Here is an 18,392-nt window from a genome sequence, read left to right as displayed (position 1 = left end):
AAGGAACATATTGAGGTACTGGTTAGTTAAGAGCTCAGCCACAAGTCCAATGTGTTATAATGCTCAACAAATTAGGATACCCTTGGCTGTTAGGGTCCTCTCTGGCTCTCACCCTACCCTTGCCAATTTGTTTTAAAATAATTTAGATTAGAGGATCTATAACCATGACTGCACCATTTTATGTCTCTTGTTTGGTTTTTAATCTTAAAATGTCTTCTCTCACCTCTGTCTATAGGTAACTATTTAATATCTCTTTTTTTCTGATAGGCTTTTTGATGTTCAATCAGTGACGCTGCTACTCTGTAAGCCTGGCTATACACGTAAGGTGATCATCTCTAAAGTGCAAATTTGCAAGCCTCCTCTGGGTCAGTTCACTTTAATAAGTCATCACAGGGCAGTTTACTAAGAGGACACTTCAACAAGGTTGACATGCTGGCTTGATTCTCATATTGTTTGGTTTCAGAGATTGGTATATCATTTTTGTTTTGATTGCTTGTTTTTAACCAGCAACTTGGTTAACAGAGCTCTATTTGACAAAGTAGAATTAAAGGTAGATTCTTTGGTCATTATTCAAGAAAAGAAGGCATAACTACTTGCAAAAGAACCCAAACCTCACTCGCTGGCCATTCAGTGAAGCTTATCTAGTTTCGCTGCAACTGTAGTCTGTGAAACCACAAGGAGGGTGATCAGGACTAGTCATTGTGCAACTTTGGTTAAAATGTCCCAACTGGGAGCATCCTCTAGCATTTTATCACTCACATCAGGTAACTTCTCATTACAGTGTGCGCTGGGGTTTCCTTGCTAAAATGCCCAAAGGTGATGAAAATGAAAAACTGAGACAAGTCTTATGTTTACAGCCTGGCTGAAACCAGCACCCTCAGATCCACGTAGATAAGATGTGATCTAGAAAGATCTTTAACAATTTAGTCAGGGCTGAAATCAAAGAAATGCAGCAGGCCAGGCAATGCCTACAGGTGGAATCAAGTGAAATCATCTGACCAGAATTCACAATCTAGATGGGGGAGATCCTGCAGCTCATTGAAAATGAGAGGGAGAGAATGGCTACAAAAATACTATAGCACAAAGTCTTCAAGGGAAGGAAAGTTCCAGCCTTGGACTTTGTCCCTGATTTTTAGCCACTTTTGTGGTAAGACATTGCTCTTAAATGGGAAATTTGTGCCCATCTCTCAAATTGTTTGCCTATAACTTTTACTGGAGACTTCTATGAAGATTGCCAATCAAGAAATTCTAATTATTTTTTAGGAGGAAAAATGATTTAAATGATTTAAAGGTGATATGTAAACCCCAACCATTATTTTAAAATATTTTTAAAACCTCAAGTCTCTATAGAAAAACAAAAAGTAAGGTTAGATCGAGGAGCAGAGCCTTGTGGTAAAACTGAATACAGAATATGAATATAAGTAAAATGTTTTACCCAAAAAGGCTCAGGCAACCTAAGATGAAAAAAAAAAAAAGGATTTAGCACCACTCATAAGAGTATAAAATGAATCAATTATTTAAAAAAGTCATCCTTTATATCAGTATTCCATAAAACAGACTCATTATGGGTTAAAAATTTCAAAATGCTCACTAGAAATATTTCTCCAGCTTTCTGTAATAGAGCCCATGTTTCCATCTGAAAAATCAGAGTCAGAAAAAGCTTCTTTTTCATGTTCTTTGTCTTGTCTTTTGTATGTTGACGCTAGCATCAACTCAACTTTACTTATTTTTGGAGGGTTATCTCTGTTCATCAGGAGGGGGATGGGCTGATCATTTCTGGAAACACTAGTTGCTTTAGGAGCCTCTTCAAAGCCAGGTTCCCGAAAAGCCTCCAGTTCCCCTGCAATATCACTGTCACGGCCCCTGTCCTCTGGAGATCTTACAATGTTTATGGTATCTATTTCATGGTCCATATTAAGTTGTGGAGTTCCAGGAATCTCAACCCCACTTGCAGAATCACAAAGAGTTATTGATAAATCAGTCACAGCTTCATCTCCTCCCAACACTTTAGTATACTGGTTGACTTGAGATTGCCAACCATTATTTTTATCCTTCATTTCAGAGGCCACATAAATATGGGGCATTGTCCCCAAGAACCTGGCCTGCTTTGATTTTGAGGGCTCCTTCTCTGGAGTGCCTTTCTTCGTGGACACCTGGAGCTGACGAGGAGGAGCTTCAGACATTTCTTTAAGAAGCTTCTCAAAGCCAGCATCGAAAGCGCTCTCAGTTACTGATGGAGCTTCCACCTTTTCAACCGTTTCTTCTATTTCCTCGGGATGGAATTCTGAAGCAGCTTGCCTGGGCGCTGCAGTACTACCTATAAAATCTGATGGAGAAAGAGTCCCTGTATCCTTTTCATTTTGTGAGGGGGAAACAGATGAGCCAAGGAGCTCTTCTAATGGAAACATCTGGACAGCTAAGTAAGATCCAACCTCAGAAGCCTTATCAGGAACTACTGTGAAGGAATAAGCACCCTTCCTGTCTGGAACAAGGGTGTCCGTTGTTGCTTCTGGTACAGGTACTCCCAGAGGATCTAGCAGGCTACCTGCTGCCTGTACTTCTTCAAGAAATTCTGCTTTTACTTCTCTGGGACCTACTTCCTTCCCATAAGGGCAAGTCAGCCAAGCTTCTCTAAGTAGCCTCTTTAATACCGCATTTACACCCTCCAATGCAGGTTTGGGTGGGAGAGTGACTTTCTCTACAATCTCTGAAATTTCCTTTTGAGAAGGCAATGCCCTATCTGGTGGCTCAAGCTGAACATTCCAGGAAAGAGGCATATCTTGTGGATAGTTGGCCACATCCTCAAAAGAACCCTTTCTGTGAAGATGGAAAGGCCGATCTGGTGAAGAAGAACCTTCTGCGGCCTTCTGAAACAAACTCTCTTTGTCGAGATGGCATTCACCACTTGCAGCTTTCAGGGTGAAAGCTGTATTTCCCCAAGTTTCACCCTCTTCTGGTAAGGGAGCTACCATCTCTTTCTTATGAGCTGAAATGTTATGATTCTGTTTTATTCTCATTTCAGGCTGGGAGTTGTGTCTACTGGTCCTGGTTTCTAGCGTAGTTTGTGAGGTAAAGGATAGAGTTCCAGTTGCTTCCTTTAGAGGTTTATCTAGACTGGTTGCCAAAGCATTCTCTCTGATCTTTGGAGGCCCTCCTGCTTTGTGTACATGCCCATCAGTGATCTCCTTAGGTCCTCTGGCTTCTTCTTCATTATCCACTAAATATGCCTTTTGAGACCATTTCCTACTTTCAGGACCACCTGTTTCAATCACTTGCTCTTCATGAGCTTTTCTTCCACCAGAAGGTTGGATTGTTTGTGAGGATGCCTCTGAAAGCAACTTTTGTAAGCAACTGTTAAAAGTGTCTTGGTAGTCTTTAGACAAAACACATGTTTTCATTACAGACTCTTGAATCTCTAGATCTGAGCAAGCCTTTTCTTCCTTAAACACTGGAGTAACAAACCATTCTGTATTTTTTCCCACATTTTCCTTTGGTAACTCACTTCCTGCTAACTGATGAATGGACTCTCTGGGTGGTCTCGATGGAAATGTGGTTTCATCTGGTAGCACCTGGAATACGTGCTTTGGATTTGATTTCTCCATTTCCTCTCTTGACATAATGTTTTTTTGGCCCAAAGGCACCTCTGTTTCATGGGTATTTTTTCCTGATGGTTTAATGTCAATGGATTCCTTGTTTTTCTGGCTATTAAAAGGCACAGAATTTAGGGGGTGTGTTGTATTCTTCTCATAATTATCTTTGCTGTTTAGATTAGCTGCTAAGTCCCAAAACTTTCTCAAATTCTCAAACTGAGAGTGATTATACACTTGCTTGGCATTGGGTTCATCCATTCGTTCTTTTAAGGACGTAACCTTAAAGTTAGCATTTGATTTATCAATTAGAAATCTGTCCTTCTTTGAAGGAGTGTATAATTCATTCGCATTATTTGAGGGCTGCTGCTGTGCAGGTAAAGTAATGTCTCTTATAGAATGCAAATTTTCTTCCACTGGAAATCTTTTAACTTGGTCATTTGTCTTATTCTGAAACAGAGAAGCTTTATCTGACTGGTCAGCTGAAGAATAGTTTTTGGATGGACCTGATATTTGGGGCCTGCTCTCTTTAGGTTTATTTGAAGAATAAACACTGGAGAGATGGGATTCTTGATCACTGTCATCAAGGATCACTCTTTTGGCTGTGACTGTGTCATAGTTACTCTGGCCAGAAGATAAACTGTCCATGGACATGCCCTGGGACCTCACAGGCTGGTATGCTTTAGCAGAAGATTGTCCCTGACTACGTGGAGATGTGGGTTCTTTACAAGTTACCTTCGCAGAAGCTTTCTCTCCTTCCCAAAAGGATATCCTGTCGCTCACTCGTTTGTATTTCTCTCTTTGTACTTGGTTATTGGAAACCCCAGCAGCTTCTTGCTGTAGTTGGACCTCAGGCTTCTTCTGGGGAGAATCACTGTTGGCAGCCCCGGGCAGAAACTCACTATTCTCTGTCTCTAAAGAGGCTTTCAGGATGGAAGTATTTCCTTCTTTGCTCTTTCTCTCTGCTTTCACATTGTCTTTCAAATATGATTCTTGGACAGTTGTTGAAGAGTTGAAACTCCCTTTTGAGTTTCTGCTATATTTTTTAAGAACATGAAGCGTGGGTTCTTCTCTACCCAAGCTGCCAATATTCTTAGTGTTGCATGAAACTTGGACTTCTGCATCAGATTCTGTGGGAACACTGGCCAGGAGAGGCACCCCATTTCCTTCTGTGCTTTTGGAGCCTTGGACATGCTCCATATTTTTGCTCTCTTGACTTGAGGTACCATAGCTTGAAAATGGTTGCAATATACCTGGACCGTCCTCTGGGGAGCCTTGTTGGGACCCAGTCATAGGTTTCAGTTTGAGATTCACATGACTATCTGGGAAATTTTCAGAAATCAGTGTATCTTCCTCTACCTGGAATACTGAATCAGATCTCACAGGCTTCGATTTAACTTTGGTGGGTGATAGGATCTTTGAGCCATTTTCTTTCAGACTGGTGTCATCTGTCATCAAGGCAATCGCAGCCTGTGCTTTTGAGTCTGTTTTCCCTTTGGGTTCTATTTCTTGAGGGTGTTGAAGGGATGACTTACTGTCATCTGAATGAGAGCTCCGGTTAAACCAGTCTAGAACTTTAGATATGGACTCATCAGTTGTCTTGCTTATCTCAGTGGCATATGGACCAGAGCATGAAGACTTCTTAGCTTTTAGAGCCGCAAGGAGAGAGGGCTTACCTTGCTGATGGTCTCTAGAACTGCCATCTGGCACCTGAGATGGCTCAGGCTCAACACAGTGAGAGAGTTCATCTGCAACACAGAAATGCTTTTCTAAATAAGAAATAAAAGAATGTTTATAAAGAACTATTATTCAATTACTCATATTATCTTGTAACAAATGATTAATTGAATAATAATTGAATTACTATACGATTCAAAAACTTGTTTATTAAAAAGGTACTTTTGATTTGTCCTTTCTATGCCACTCCTGTTTATATCAACATCTGTCAGGGATTGTAAGTTATCCTAATTAAGGTGTTCTACCAAAGGTGGTCTATGACGGTTAAAGGGGGCAATGTAGATAGACCCCTGGCAGTATGAAGTATGGACCTAATTGGAGAATTTCTTTGAAGTCCTTGGCTTGTTTTAAAAATTCATGTAAATGTCACATTCTTCTCCTTGTTACCATTTAAATATTAACTTTCTTTTACTCTCAAATCACCCTGGCACTCCAGGAAGATCCAACATGCTGAGTCTGTGGCCTCCCTCAGTCCCTGGCACACTGTCAAAAACCCTAGAGGGGTCTCTTAGCCAAGCTTGTGAAGCACAGACGGCAGTGATTTCAAGAGCCAGAAAAACAACTTTCAGGTAAAACTAAACAAGTAATTAAATGATAAGAGGAGAGTATGAGGAGAGTATTTGCACTCCTGGGCCTTGCTCCTAGCATACTGAAGCGGAAAGTCTGAAGTCAGGGCCCACTTTCCTAGTGATTATTTGTACCCTGGAGTTTAGAGAAACTCCCCCTCCACAGGCCCCTCCGCTCTCCCCCACTTACTTTCGAGCACTTGTAAGTTATTAGTTACTTCCATGAGCCAAATAATCCAGAACAAGGACTGATGGAGGATGTGGTCTGTACCTGCTCCCTCATGTCAGCTGACTAATGACTGGAAGGCTTGAGGAGACTTTCTAAACTATCTGAAAAGCAGAGTCCTTTCTGAACCTTAGGTATAAGGTGCATAGAGCACATTTGAATGAGAGAACCCAGGAATTTTGTTAAGACTCATTAGATTTAGTTAAGACTGTAGTTAAGCTATGCAATACATGTACAGTGATGTTCCTAAAAAATTGTGTGAGCTGAATTTTTATGAAGTCAGTCACATTTCAAATGCACTAAAATAAAATCTCAGATAAGAGAATTCATTTTTTCAATTCTGGGAATGGAACCCAAAGACATTCTACCTCCAAGCGACACCCCCATACCTATTTTTTATTCTTTTTTTTTTTTTTTTTTTTTGGTGGTACTGAGATTCCTGGAAGCCCTTCTAACTCCGGGCTACACTCCCAGACCTATTTTTACATTTTTTTAAAATTTGGAAACAGGGTCTCCTAAGCCAGCGCACACGGCTGGCTTCGAACCTGCGCAATCCTCCTGTCTCTGCCTCTGCACGCTTGTGGGGATTACAAGCGTGCGCCACCACGCCTGGCCTCTATTTTTTATTCTTTCTTTCTTTCTTTCTTTCTTTCTTTCTTTCTTTCTTTCTTTCTTTCTTTCTTCTTTCTTTCTTTATTTATTTTGGTGGTACTGGGAGTGGAACCCAGGGGCTTTCTACCTCTGGGCTATACTCCTAGACCTATCTTATATTTTATTTGGAAACAAGGTCTCACTAAGTTGCTGAGAGCCTCACTAAGTAGCTGAGGCTGGCTTCGAACCTGTGCGATCCTCCTCTCTCAGCCTCCCAAGCGCGGGGATTACAAGCATGCACCACCACGCCCGGCATTTTATTCTTTATTTTGAAACAGGGTTTCACTGAGTTGTAAAGGGCCTCATTAAGTAGAAGCTAAGGCTGTCCTCAATCCTCCTGTCTCAGACTCCCAAATTCTGGGATTATAAGCATGAGCCACCATGCCCGGCTTCTATTCTTCATTTTACCATCAGCCCTGGCTAAATGTAAAAACAATAAAGAGGTTGTATAATAATCGACATAGAGTAGATATTGTTTTCCTTTCTTAAGTCTACACTGTACTATTCAATGTATAAATAATTGTGAGGTTCTTTGAAAAATGTTTAAGAATTCCATGTTTGTTTACTGACTATATAATATTATTTTTTTAAATGTCCATAATACACCATTAAGGAAAAAGAAGTCTTGTCCATATAAACACAATTAACAAATTATACGCACACCTAAACTGTTTTGGTAGGCTCCACAAATAAATTCTATTAATAGTGACAGATGATGATATCACAGACTGGATGCTTTTAAAATTCTGTGTGCTTCTTCTTCATAAATATTTTATAGAAAACATTCTTATCAAAAATAAGAATAGGTCATTTAAAATTCACTGCCAGGTAATGTTTTGCTTCCTCAGTGGAATTATTTTGGGTTTTCTAGTATGAAAATGAGTGAGAAACTAACTCTCTTAAAGTTCAGAGCTTAAGTCAAACCCCAATGACCCAGTGATTCACACACTTATGAATTTGCCTTTTTTGTGTGTGGATTGAACCCATGGGCATTCTACCTCTGAGCTAGCAGAGCCCATAGCATCCCCAGCCCTATTTTATTTTTTATTTGGAAATAGGGTCTCACTAAGTTGCAGAGGGCCTCGTTAAGTTACTGAGTGTTGGCCTCAAACCTGTGATCCTCTTGTCTCAGTCTACCAAGTATTGGGATTACAGATGTTGGCTGCCACACCTGGCACCTATTTCTTTTTTGGTCCTAATTCCCTTTTTATGTTCCAGTACACACACACACACACACACACACACACACACACACACAATCTTTGTAGAAAGCCAAAGGAGAAAATCAAAGTATTAATGAATAAACTAATTTTGTTTATAAGCTTTCTTTGAGACCAGAAGAGTAGTCATCCAATCAAAATGGGTTTAGCTGATGACATTTTTCCTCTACCCATTGTTTTTTTTTTTTTTTGGTTTTTTTGTTTGTTTGTTTGTTTTTTGGTGGTATCAGGGATTGAACCCAGGGGGTCTTCTACCTCTGAGATATACTACCAGCTCTTTTTAGCTGAGGGTCTCTTTAAGTATCTGAGGCTGGCCTCAAACCTTTGATCCTCCTATCTCAGCCTTCCAAATACTATGATTGTAGGCATGCACCACCATGCCTGGCTTTCCTCCCAAATTTAGTGGTCAGTGGTATTTAAAAATCAAAAAGTATAAATAAGTAATTACAAAATTAGAGATAGTCTGTGAGTTTGTCTTGTCCGTAGTGGGTTGACCTAAACAAGTACGTAGGATTGAATGTAAATGACTAAGGACTACCCTGACACTGACCACTGACAGAGAAGAGCAACTGAGTTAGAAACTTGTTTCTGTCTGTAAAAAAAAAAAAAATTATCATAGAGTTTGATGCAGACATCTTGGACATGGGAGAGAGTTTATAGCATTATTTTTCTGTCTGCTTGTTTTTTTAATATAAGAATCATAGCCAGGGGTTGTGGTACACACCTGTAAATCCAGTACTTGGGAAGCTAAGACAGAGCATCCCAGGCTTGAGACTAGCCTCAGCAATTAGCAAGACTCAGCAATCTAGTGAGACCCTGTTTCAAAACAAACGCATAAAAAAAGCTGGGAGTATAGCTCAGATATTGAATGTTCCTGGATTTAATCATCTACCACAAAAACAATAAAATAGGGCCAAGGGAGTAGCTTAGAAGTAGAACTCCCCCCCTTAGTTTAATCCTGAGTAGCACAAAAATACATATATACATATGTCCGTATACTCATATATATTCACACATATGAATTTCACGTATGTGAATTATGAAGCAATCCTATAGGTATGAGAACGTATTTGGGAGCTTCCCCTGAGAGTGGCGAGGTAGTTGAGGGTAGGCTAGCTAGCAGCAGGCAGTACCTTCCTGGCCTCCCACTTCACTACACCTGAAGAGAAAGGTCCTTCAGAGCTTCAGAGCACAAGTGGCTGGAGACCACTCAAGGCCAAAGTCAAGCTTTTTTTTTGTTTTTGTTTTTGTTTTTACAGTAAGTACTCAAACTCTACTTTCCCATCGTTTGGGGTTAGAAAAATAAAGCTTCTTTTGCAATTACAGGAGAAACCAAAGTTTGGTAATATTATAATTAATAAGTTTACAGGAAGGGACTAATAATATATTTACTCTGTGCAAAGGTAGGTTTTTTGGTTCTCTCTCATATTCATATATATATATGTATATATAGGTATATAAATATATGTCTTGATATAACTCAAAACATTATCATTTACTTAAATAATTGATAGGGTTGCATTTTATGGTTAGACATAATGGACTAGGCACTGTTACCCTGGTTCTTTTAGTAATACTGGTGATTGAGGAAAGCCCCCAAACCATTAGAAACTCCTTGCATTCCCCAGTGGCATCTGTCTGCACTCTAGCTGGAATGCTCAGGAGGCACAATTGGTCTCTTATGGGGTTGGCTGGCCTGGCCATTCCAAGCCCACTGGGTCTAATTTTTATAAACTGGCAGTGAAAACTCTTACCAGCAGGGGTTTGGGGAAATTCCGATTCAAGCTTTGTTAATTCTGATGATTCAGCTTGGTGTTCATCAATGGTGGGTGAGTTCTCAATGGACTGTGGTCTTGTAGTTAGAACATCTGAGTGGGGATTAAGCCCATTATTTGGAACAGAACTGGAAGTCCTTAGCTGATGTGTTTCATTTTTTGATGCACTTGGGCTTGAGGCTGACAGAGGAAAAGGCAAAGTCTTTCCGTACTGGGAAGGTTTAGGGTCATCCCGAAACTCACTGATGTTCTCCGCACTTTCTGTTTTGTTCTTCAACCTGTCTGATTCTAAAACAGTAAATTCTCCAACCTCCCGGCCACGGATGAGCCCAGGGCTCTGTGGAAGTTCTTCCTTCACTGTGGAGAATCTCACATGCTTTAATGGCTCCAGAGAGTTTGGGGGAGAGTCGTCTTCTAAAGAAGGCTCCTTCTCGGAAATTCTCTCCTGGATAGTCAGGCCAGGCGACATAATTTTGCCTTTTGGTTCCAAGTTGTAGTTTGAACGAAGAGTCTCTGAGTCTGTGCTACTAGAGCTGGAGTTGCGCTTGAGGATTCCCCTTGGAACCACCCCCGTATTCAAGGAGTCTGACCTTTGTCTCAGGAGAGACTGGTTGCCATCTTGCTTTAAATCATTTGACTTATAGAGCAATTTTCTGGCTTTGGGGATTGGAGCCTTGACTTGAGACCCATCTGTAGGCCCAACTGCCACAGTCTGCTTTGATTTCTCTGACTTTTGGCTTGAAATATCTGGGATAGATGACTTTTCTTTTGACTCTGACTGTTCACCTGAAAATTAAAATATATTAGGTGATTTATCAAATGGAAAGCAACTTGACAATTCAAAATACTTGTAACAGTCTATATTTATTTTTAAAACTAAGATATTAAAGACAGTAAAATAGCACAAGGGTAGACCTAATGTGAGAAACCTTTAAAAATTCACACTTCGGAACACAGAGGGTTTTTAGGGCAAAGAAACTACTCTGTATGATATCACACTGGTGGATAAATATCACTTTGTTTGTCAAAACCCACAGAGTACACAATACCAAGAGTGCTTTCTGATGTAAACTACCAGTTTTGGGTGATGATGATGTAGCAAAGTAGCTCATCAGTGATAACAAACACACCACTCGGGGGGAAAAGAGGGAGGCTATGCATGTGTAAGGATGGAGTGTACATGAGTGTTGTATGTGCCTTCTGCTCAGTATTGTTGTGAAAGGACTACTCTGAAATTAAAGCCAATTAAAAATCTGATGCAGCCAGGCATGGTGGTGCACATTTATAATCCTAGAACTTGGTAGATTGAGACAGGAAGATCGCAGGTTCATGGCCAGCTTCAGCTACTTAGTGAGGCCCTCTGCAATTTAATGAGACCCTGTTTCAAAATAAAGGATAAAAAATAGGGCTGGGTGTGTAGCTCAGAGGTAAAATGCCTCTGGGTTCGATCCCCAGTACCACGAACAAACAAACGAAAAGAATGATGCATTGACTTAATGGCATTGTAGACAGATTGCATATTTAAGGTTATTGTACCTTACATACTTTGTGATATTTTACACTTGCTTTAAAAGTTTTTAAAAAGATTAAAAAGAAAAATTTTCAAAGGAGACTTAAAGAAAAACACAGAAATTACCGTAAAAATCCACGTACTGAAATAAAAAAAGGGAACTCAAATTTTTGAAAAGATAATTCCAGTACCAAAACCAAAAAATGTTTTGGCCAAAAGTTTAAAAATGCAAACAGCAAGCAATATGTTCCAGAAATGTTTTCTCCTAAACATATTTGATATACTTTGAGAAAAGTATTTGAGTGATCCAATGCCATCATTTGAGCGATCCCAGTGAGAAATATACTAATATTAAAATAGGCTACTTGAAACCCCTTGCTCCATGATTCATTTGTTAACTCTCTACTACTTGACCACTTCACCTCTAATGAAGTCTTCTTTACAGTTGCTTTTGAAGAAATCAATTTGTCGAGTATTTCCTCTTAATGGTCTATAAGAATCGTAAGATCCCATAAAAGGCAGGTTTAAGTCAATGAAGCCACACACTTGATCAAATGTTCCTGGGCAACTGGACTGGTAGTTATAGAATAGAAGACTGTAACATTGTCAAGTGGCCTTTTCTTCTTTAATTTAAAACAGACAACTGTGTTAGCACGTGGTAAGCATCCAACAAATACCGCTAAGTGAAAGATTACACGCCTTTGGTCAAAAAGTGTCCTAATTCATTGGTGGGGAAACTCTGTGCATGAAGGTCACACAATAAGTGGCAGCTCTGAGATTGGGATGCATGAACTTCAGTGTCTAAAATGTTTTCTTCCTCTCCCTCTGGGAGGAAACCGATAGGCATAGTAGAATAAGAAGACTATCAGGGCTTTTTACTTTCCCTGGGAAGTTATTTTAGTGAAAGGAACTCTGAGAATGTCCCCCTCACCCACAGATAACAAAGATAAAAATATCTAGCTTATAAAAATAATATTTACCCTCTTTTGAAATCTGAAATAAACCAGCTCTTCCATTTTTTGACTGCTCATTTTTGGTTTGTTGCGATAAGTGATCTTCTGGCAACCTGGAGCTATTAAACGGATTCTTCCTTTGCTGGAGAAAAAAAAATATTGTTTATTAAACTCAGTACAAATGTCATAACAGCAATCAGTGCTAGCAAATGCTTATTGTCTCCAATATTTGATAGTTTATCCAGTCAATCCTATTATTTGGCAAGTATGGAAAAGAGAGAACCAGAATAATCTGGCTAGCACAGAATTTTCATATATGCCATACCAAAAATAACAAATAAAATTGTATAGAATATATTCAGTGCCAGAGTCCTACAAAGTTAGGTTAAAAATGGGTATTCAAATAAAAATTCTATATGTTATAGGTGAGAAAGTGTGGCACTAGATATACTGAAAGACTTGGTCAGGATTAAGGCAAATCTGGGTCCCTAATAAAGTCAGTTTCCAACAGCACCCTTTCTACCTCACTGTAGAAACAAAGCAAATAATGTTATGTTTGTATGTGAACATATCACTGCCAACCCCAGTGGGATGTACAGGGAGGGAGGAAGAAGGAGGGAAAAACCGCCAACAGATGTTGTATGCATATATTTTCATTTTCAATCTCACTCTGCTTATAACAACAATGACTATCTTGGAATACAATTAGAGAACTTAGTATTTTAATGTACTAAGGCCTATTTTAGGTTTAATATTTTATCTTGGCAAAACCCTTAATTAAAAATGTTATTTAAAAACATAAAAACTATTTTTTTTTTTTTTTTGGTGGTACTGGGGTTCCTGGAAGCCCTTCCACCTCCGGGCTACACTCCCAGACCTATTTTTACATTTTTATATTTGGAAACAGGGTCTCCTAAGCCAATGCACGCGGCTGGCTTCGAACCTGCGCGATCCTCCTGTCTCTGCCTCCCAAGCGCGGGGATTACAAGCTTGCGCCACCACACCCAGCTTAAAAACTATTTTTAAAAAAGAAAAATACAGTTGTGATTGGACATTCTTATGGATTTAGAAGACACTCAGTTATCTTGAAGTGCTTCATAATTATTGTTCTGGTCAACCCTAGTGTCAGAAAGGCTATCAGTAAATAATTTTTAAATTAATATAAGACTGAATATCAGTCTTATAACTGTCTACAGTTTCATAAATTGGTAATTAATTCCCTTCCAGGAGCAGACTTCTAACAGAAATTTGGGAGGCTATGATTAAAATTCAGGACTAAAAGGCCATATTCCACTGCCTAAAAGCAGCAGCACCAAAGAGCGTCAAACATTCATACTCTCTAGGGCAAGAAATTTAGGTCTTTATTAAAGGAACATAGAATTCATCAACTTATCCACCACAAGAGTGATTTCTTTAAAAAAAATACAATTATCCTTATCTTATATTTAAAAATAGTACTACAAAATTGTCATCATTTCATGATGCTTTTATAAAATGAAAAAACTGGCATTACCATCAAAAATGACATTTTTAAAGTCTGGGTTGAATCTACCTTAGCTGAAGACATAGTTGATTTTCTTGAGTCCTCCTGGGACATATCAATCCCTGCAGAAGCTGGATTCACCACACTGGGACTGCAAAAGAAACAATAACTCAGAGAATAAAACCACGCCCTTTGAGGAAGGGTAGATCATGCCTCTTGAACCAAGGGCTGTGGGGGGATAGGAGAGGAAGTGTGGCAGGAAGGGAGAGGGAGGTGGGACCTAGAGGTGACTCCTGAGGAAAGCAAAGGTGACAGCGGGCAAAACAGAAAGGGAAGACCAACACCCAGGAGCCTGAAGCGTTCACCACAGGTCCAGCCACAGAGGTGGCTCAGGATTTAAATCTGCAGAAATGAACTCATCTCAAAATCAGATGCTAAGATTACATGACTATGTCTCTGAAATAAAACCCCCAAGACTTTTAGGGCCAGACTCCATAGCACTTGGCCAGAATAGCAGCTTTCTCTAACTTGGGTGGGAAATAGCTTAAGAGAGGCTCAGATAAGACAAGTGACTCAGAAAGAAAAGAAAGGATGGCTGATCAGAGATGCTGTGCAGGAGGCTGGTGGGTTTGGGTAATTTACTTGGACCTTTCAACTCAACTATTCAAGTTGGCCAGGTGAATTATTATTCAAATACAGAGAGATAAAGACAAGCATAGCATCCAGAAAGAGGTGTGAGGTTTGGAGGTAGCTTAAAGAGTGAAGAGCATTCTCTAGACTATAATTCTCTGCCCCAGATACAGGGTTGCCCCAGGGTGTGGGGAAGGCAAGAATGAATGCAGAAAAGTGAGTTGAGCAGGCCTGTTCTTGAACAACCACTCCCTTAACTGTGAGTAAAAAGGGCAAAGAGGGTCACCTAGGCCCTGCAGCTAGGAACAACAACCAGCTCAGACGCCTGCCCCAGTGGCCTTGCCTCCGGCACTAGAGCTGTAACCACAATTGGCTGAAACCACCATTCCCTGTTGAACACCACATCTCAGAGTGTCTCCAAGTCCAGAGCTAGGAAAATGCTTTTTAAGAGGAAGGCACTGACTTCCTCAACGGGCAGAGGGCCTGCAGGCCTGGGGAGGAAAGCAATCAGCTGGCAGGCCCTGCAAGCATGCCCAAGAGTACTGTCACTAACTTGCAGCCTAGATGGTCCTGCAGCTTCATTTCCCTTCTCTACTTCTGTGCTTCGGTTGCTGCTTCTATATAGTTAGTCCCAAGAAAAGGCTGAACGTGTGTGTGTGTGTGTGTGTGTGTGTGTGTGTGTGTGTGTGTGTGTTTTCTAGGGACTGAACTCAGGAACGTTCTACCTCCAAGCTATACTCCCATCCCTATTTCATTTTATTTTTTATTTTGGGAGGATGCAAGAGATTGAACTCAGGAGCTCTATACCTTTGAGCTGTATCCCCCAGTCCTATTCTATTTTTAATTTTGAAACAGAGTCTCACTAAATTGCAGAGTGTCTCACTAAGTTGCTGAGGCTGGCCACAAACCTGCAATCCTCCTGTCTCAGCATCCCAAGTACTGGGATTACAAGTGTGTGCCACCATGCCCCACCCTATTTTATTTTATTTTTAATGTTGAAACAAAGTCTCTCTAGGTTGTAGACAGGCTAAGGCTGGTCGTTAACCTGTGATCCTCCCATTTCTGCCTTCCAAGTACTAGGATTATAGGTGTATGCCTCTGTACCTAGCTCAAGGATAAACTCTAATGAAAGCTATTCTTTCTGTATAGCCCTCCTAATGAGTCCAGAAAAGAATTATAGAAGATGAGGTAGATGTGTATAAAATACAGCCTGATCACATGGATAGAGGCAAGAAAGGTGGAAAAGGAGGGGGAGGGGAGGGGACAGAGAAGGAAGGTATTATGGAGCCAGAATCTGGACAGAAAAACACATTCCAGGAGTCTTCTATCCATGTAGTAGATGGACACAAACTTGAATTAAGTCATCTAGCAGCAAAACGAAAAGAAAAAAAAAAAAAAAGAAGCCAGAAATTCACTGACAGAATGTATCCACACAACACAAACAGCCATCAGCTCAGAAGGAGAAAGTAGTTTCTCTTGAGTAACATTTTAAGAAGCTGGTGAGTGATGTGAGGAACAGCATCCTATGGCAGATGCTACACTCTGATTGTCATGTGGTTTTGTATGATCTCCATTACTTTGTAAAGGAGCCACATAAAGAGAGAACCTGAGCCCAGTGCTGGTGGCTGGGGTCTCCATGGAGCACACATGTTCTTCTGCCATCTTCCTCCTTTCCTCTCCCTACCCCCCAAGCCCAAAAGATAGAGTCTCTGCATTCTTCTCCCTCTGCTTCCTGGAAATCCAGTTCTTGTGCCTCCAGGTCCCACCCTAACTTCCCATACAGCACATCATGTTGATCCTTTTTCTTAGAAAAGAAGCTGGTCTCTCCCTTACTGGATGCTATCCGGCTGTGTCTACTATGCAGCCTCATCGTGTGTGCATGCATCTTATCGCTCTGTAAATGGCAAGAGCCCCCAGGAGAGTCTGGACCATCTTTATGCACCCAGCACTACCTTGTTCAGTGTCTGGCACAGGACTGGTGAGTAACTGAATAAACCAAGGCTTACTGAGCCAGTACCATAGGAGACAGAAGCCAACAGGTGGCTCAGTTTATTCTCTTTTTATGTTTAATTGATGTTTGCCAAACAACAATGAGGCAGATTACTTAGGAATTAAATGAAATGGTTTTGTTTGTGCTATCCCCAAAGCAAAACAGAGGAAGAAACAAGGCTGCCAGAACAAAGGGGCAAAAACTAATACACTAGAAACACATAGCATTTAATGAGTTACCTTGTGACTGGGAGAGGGGTAAAAATGGACTGAGGGTGGGAAACTTGGCTCACTACAGCTTACAGTCAGCATAGCTGGAAAAAATTAAACCAAGAGCCTCATGTCTCAAACTCTGTCCAAAATACAGATACTTCCAGCTTTGCTTCCCTCAAGGCATATAACAGTATTTTGCTTGCCTGTCCTTTACTGGGCAACCATCATTGCAGCAAACAGCTCATTCTCAATTGATTCTTACAACATCTGTGAGGTATGTATCATTCTCCCCATTTTATTTGTGAGAAAACTCTGTCTTAAAGAGGGTAAGCAACCTGTTTGACATCACAAAATCAGTTCATGGAGAGCTGGGGATGTGAATGCAGGTATGTTTGATTCCAAAGACAACCAGAGTGATGGCTAGGCTGTCCTGCCCCTGGTTTTTGCAATACTGAAGCCATAGTTCGTGGAAAGAAGACTGGAGTAGCATCCGAGTGATCCTTCCTAGTGATTCACACATCCGCTTCTTCTTTCTCTACTAACACCTCTATTTTTGCCAACTTCTTTCACCCCATATCTGGCTTTCTGAAAGCTTTAGTCCCCCAATCCATTCAGTCTGTCACCACTAAGCTGGAGCGGTCCTACACACAATTTTGCACCAGGTGCTCTTCTGCTCATTGCCCTGTCTTCATCCCCAAGGCCTGTGGAGTGAAGTCTGAACTCCTCAGCAAGGAACCAGAGACCATTCACTATATGCCCCAATATAACTTTCTCCTCCTCCTCCTCCTCTGTTGACCATTCATGCCAAACAAAGTGGCCTCTCTACTTCCAGGCCTAGAACCTCTACCCACTATCCCTCACTTCCCTCCTCTGCCTAAATCATCTCTGTCATCTTTGAGCCCATCCACATCTCACCTCTTAGATCACCTCAGCTAGGAGTGAGTCTCCCCTGTCTCTGTTATTATAGCATATTTTATTGGTACTTTGGCTTTTTTTGAGGGGGTGGAACCCAGAGACTTTCTACCTCCGGGCTATATTCCCAGACCTATTTTTATATTTTATTCAGAAACAGGGTCTCACTAAGTTGCTGAGAGCCCAAGTAGCTGAGGCTGGCTTCGAACCTGTGTGATCCTCCTGTCTCAGCCCACCAAGCGCAGGGATTATAAGTGTGTGCCACCAGGAATTTGTTTCCTGCCTGGTACTATTTGCATCATGTGGTCACATCTTTATACATAAATGCACTGCATTATTTTCCTAAGAAAATAAGAGAATATAGTCTCTTTATAATCAGATACTATGTCTTTTGTTTCTTAGAATTTCTCCCAGCGGGTAGTATACTGCATCCAGAATATAAAAGATACTTAATACATTTCAAATGATGAGATTTTTAAACTCTGAAGCAAATCAAATTCCACAACCCATGCTCTGTAACTTTCTCCCTTCTGGCATCTTTCAAAAGAAACTTGCAATATTATAATACCACTTGGAATTATTTTATTTCATTAAGAGATTATTAAAATATTAATTGATAACATTATCTATCAAACCAGAAAGAAATTCTGTGTGTGGGTTTTTTCTTTCTTTCTTTTTTCCATGTATTTTCTGTTGTTTTGGTCTCTCCCTTGGGACTGAGTTCCTTTGGGACCAAATGCTGTGTTTCATCCCCAGGGCTCAGCACTGGGCAAGCACTCAATGAAGCTTGAGAGAGTTAACAAATAAATGAAGAAACGGCTGAGGAATGAGTGGGGAAAGCAAGCCAATATTATTTTTTAAGTAAAATTTACTTGTGGAAGCCAGGAGTGGTGGCACATGCTTGTAATCCCAGCATTTGATAGGCCGAGACAGAAAGATT

The 18,392-nt window shown here is 40.5% G+C and overlaps 1 protein-coding gene across 1 annotated transcript in view; it reads right to left on the bottom strand.

Moving 5' to 3' along the window:
- The window catches only part of SYTL2 (synaptotagmin like 2), a gene marked incomplete at both ends in the record, with an annotated part of 67,159 nt that overhangs the window by 27,435 nt on the left and 21,332 nt on the right, over window positions 1–18,392 (bottom strand). Inside the window, 4 exons of the mRNA XM_080689221.1 lie at window positions 1,592–5,335; window positions 9,742–10,548; window positions 12,253–12,367; window positions 13,778–13,859. Coding sequence (XP_080545347.1) covers window positions 1,592–5,335; window positions 9,742–10,548; window positions 12,253–12,367; window positions 13,778–13,859 — 4,748 coding nt within the window. The remainder of the gene's footprint in view (window positions 1–1,591; window positions 5,336–9,741; window positions 10,549–12,252; window positions 12,368–13,777; window positions 13,860–18,392) is intronic.

This window comes from Muscardinus avellanarius (genome assembly GCF_963383645.1).
Source record: "Muscardinus avellanarius genome assembly, chromosome: 1".
Lineage (NCBI taxonomy): Eukaryota > Metazoa > Chordata > Mammalia > Rodentia > Gliridae > Muscardinus > Muscardinus avellanarius.
The sequence above is the reverse complement of the archived record's forward strand: the minus strand, read 5'-3'. Positions and strand labels throughout refer to the sequence as shown.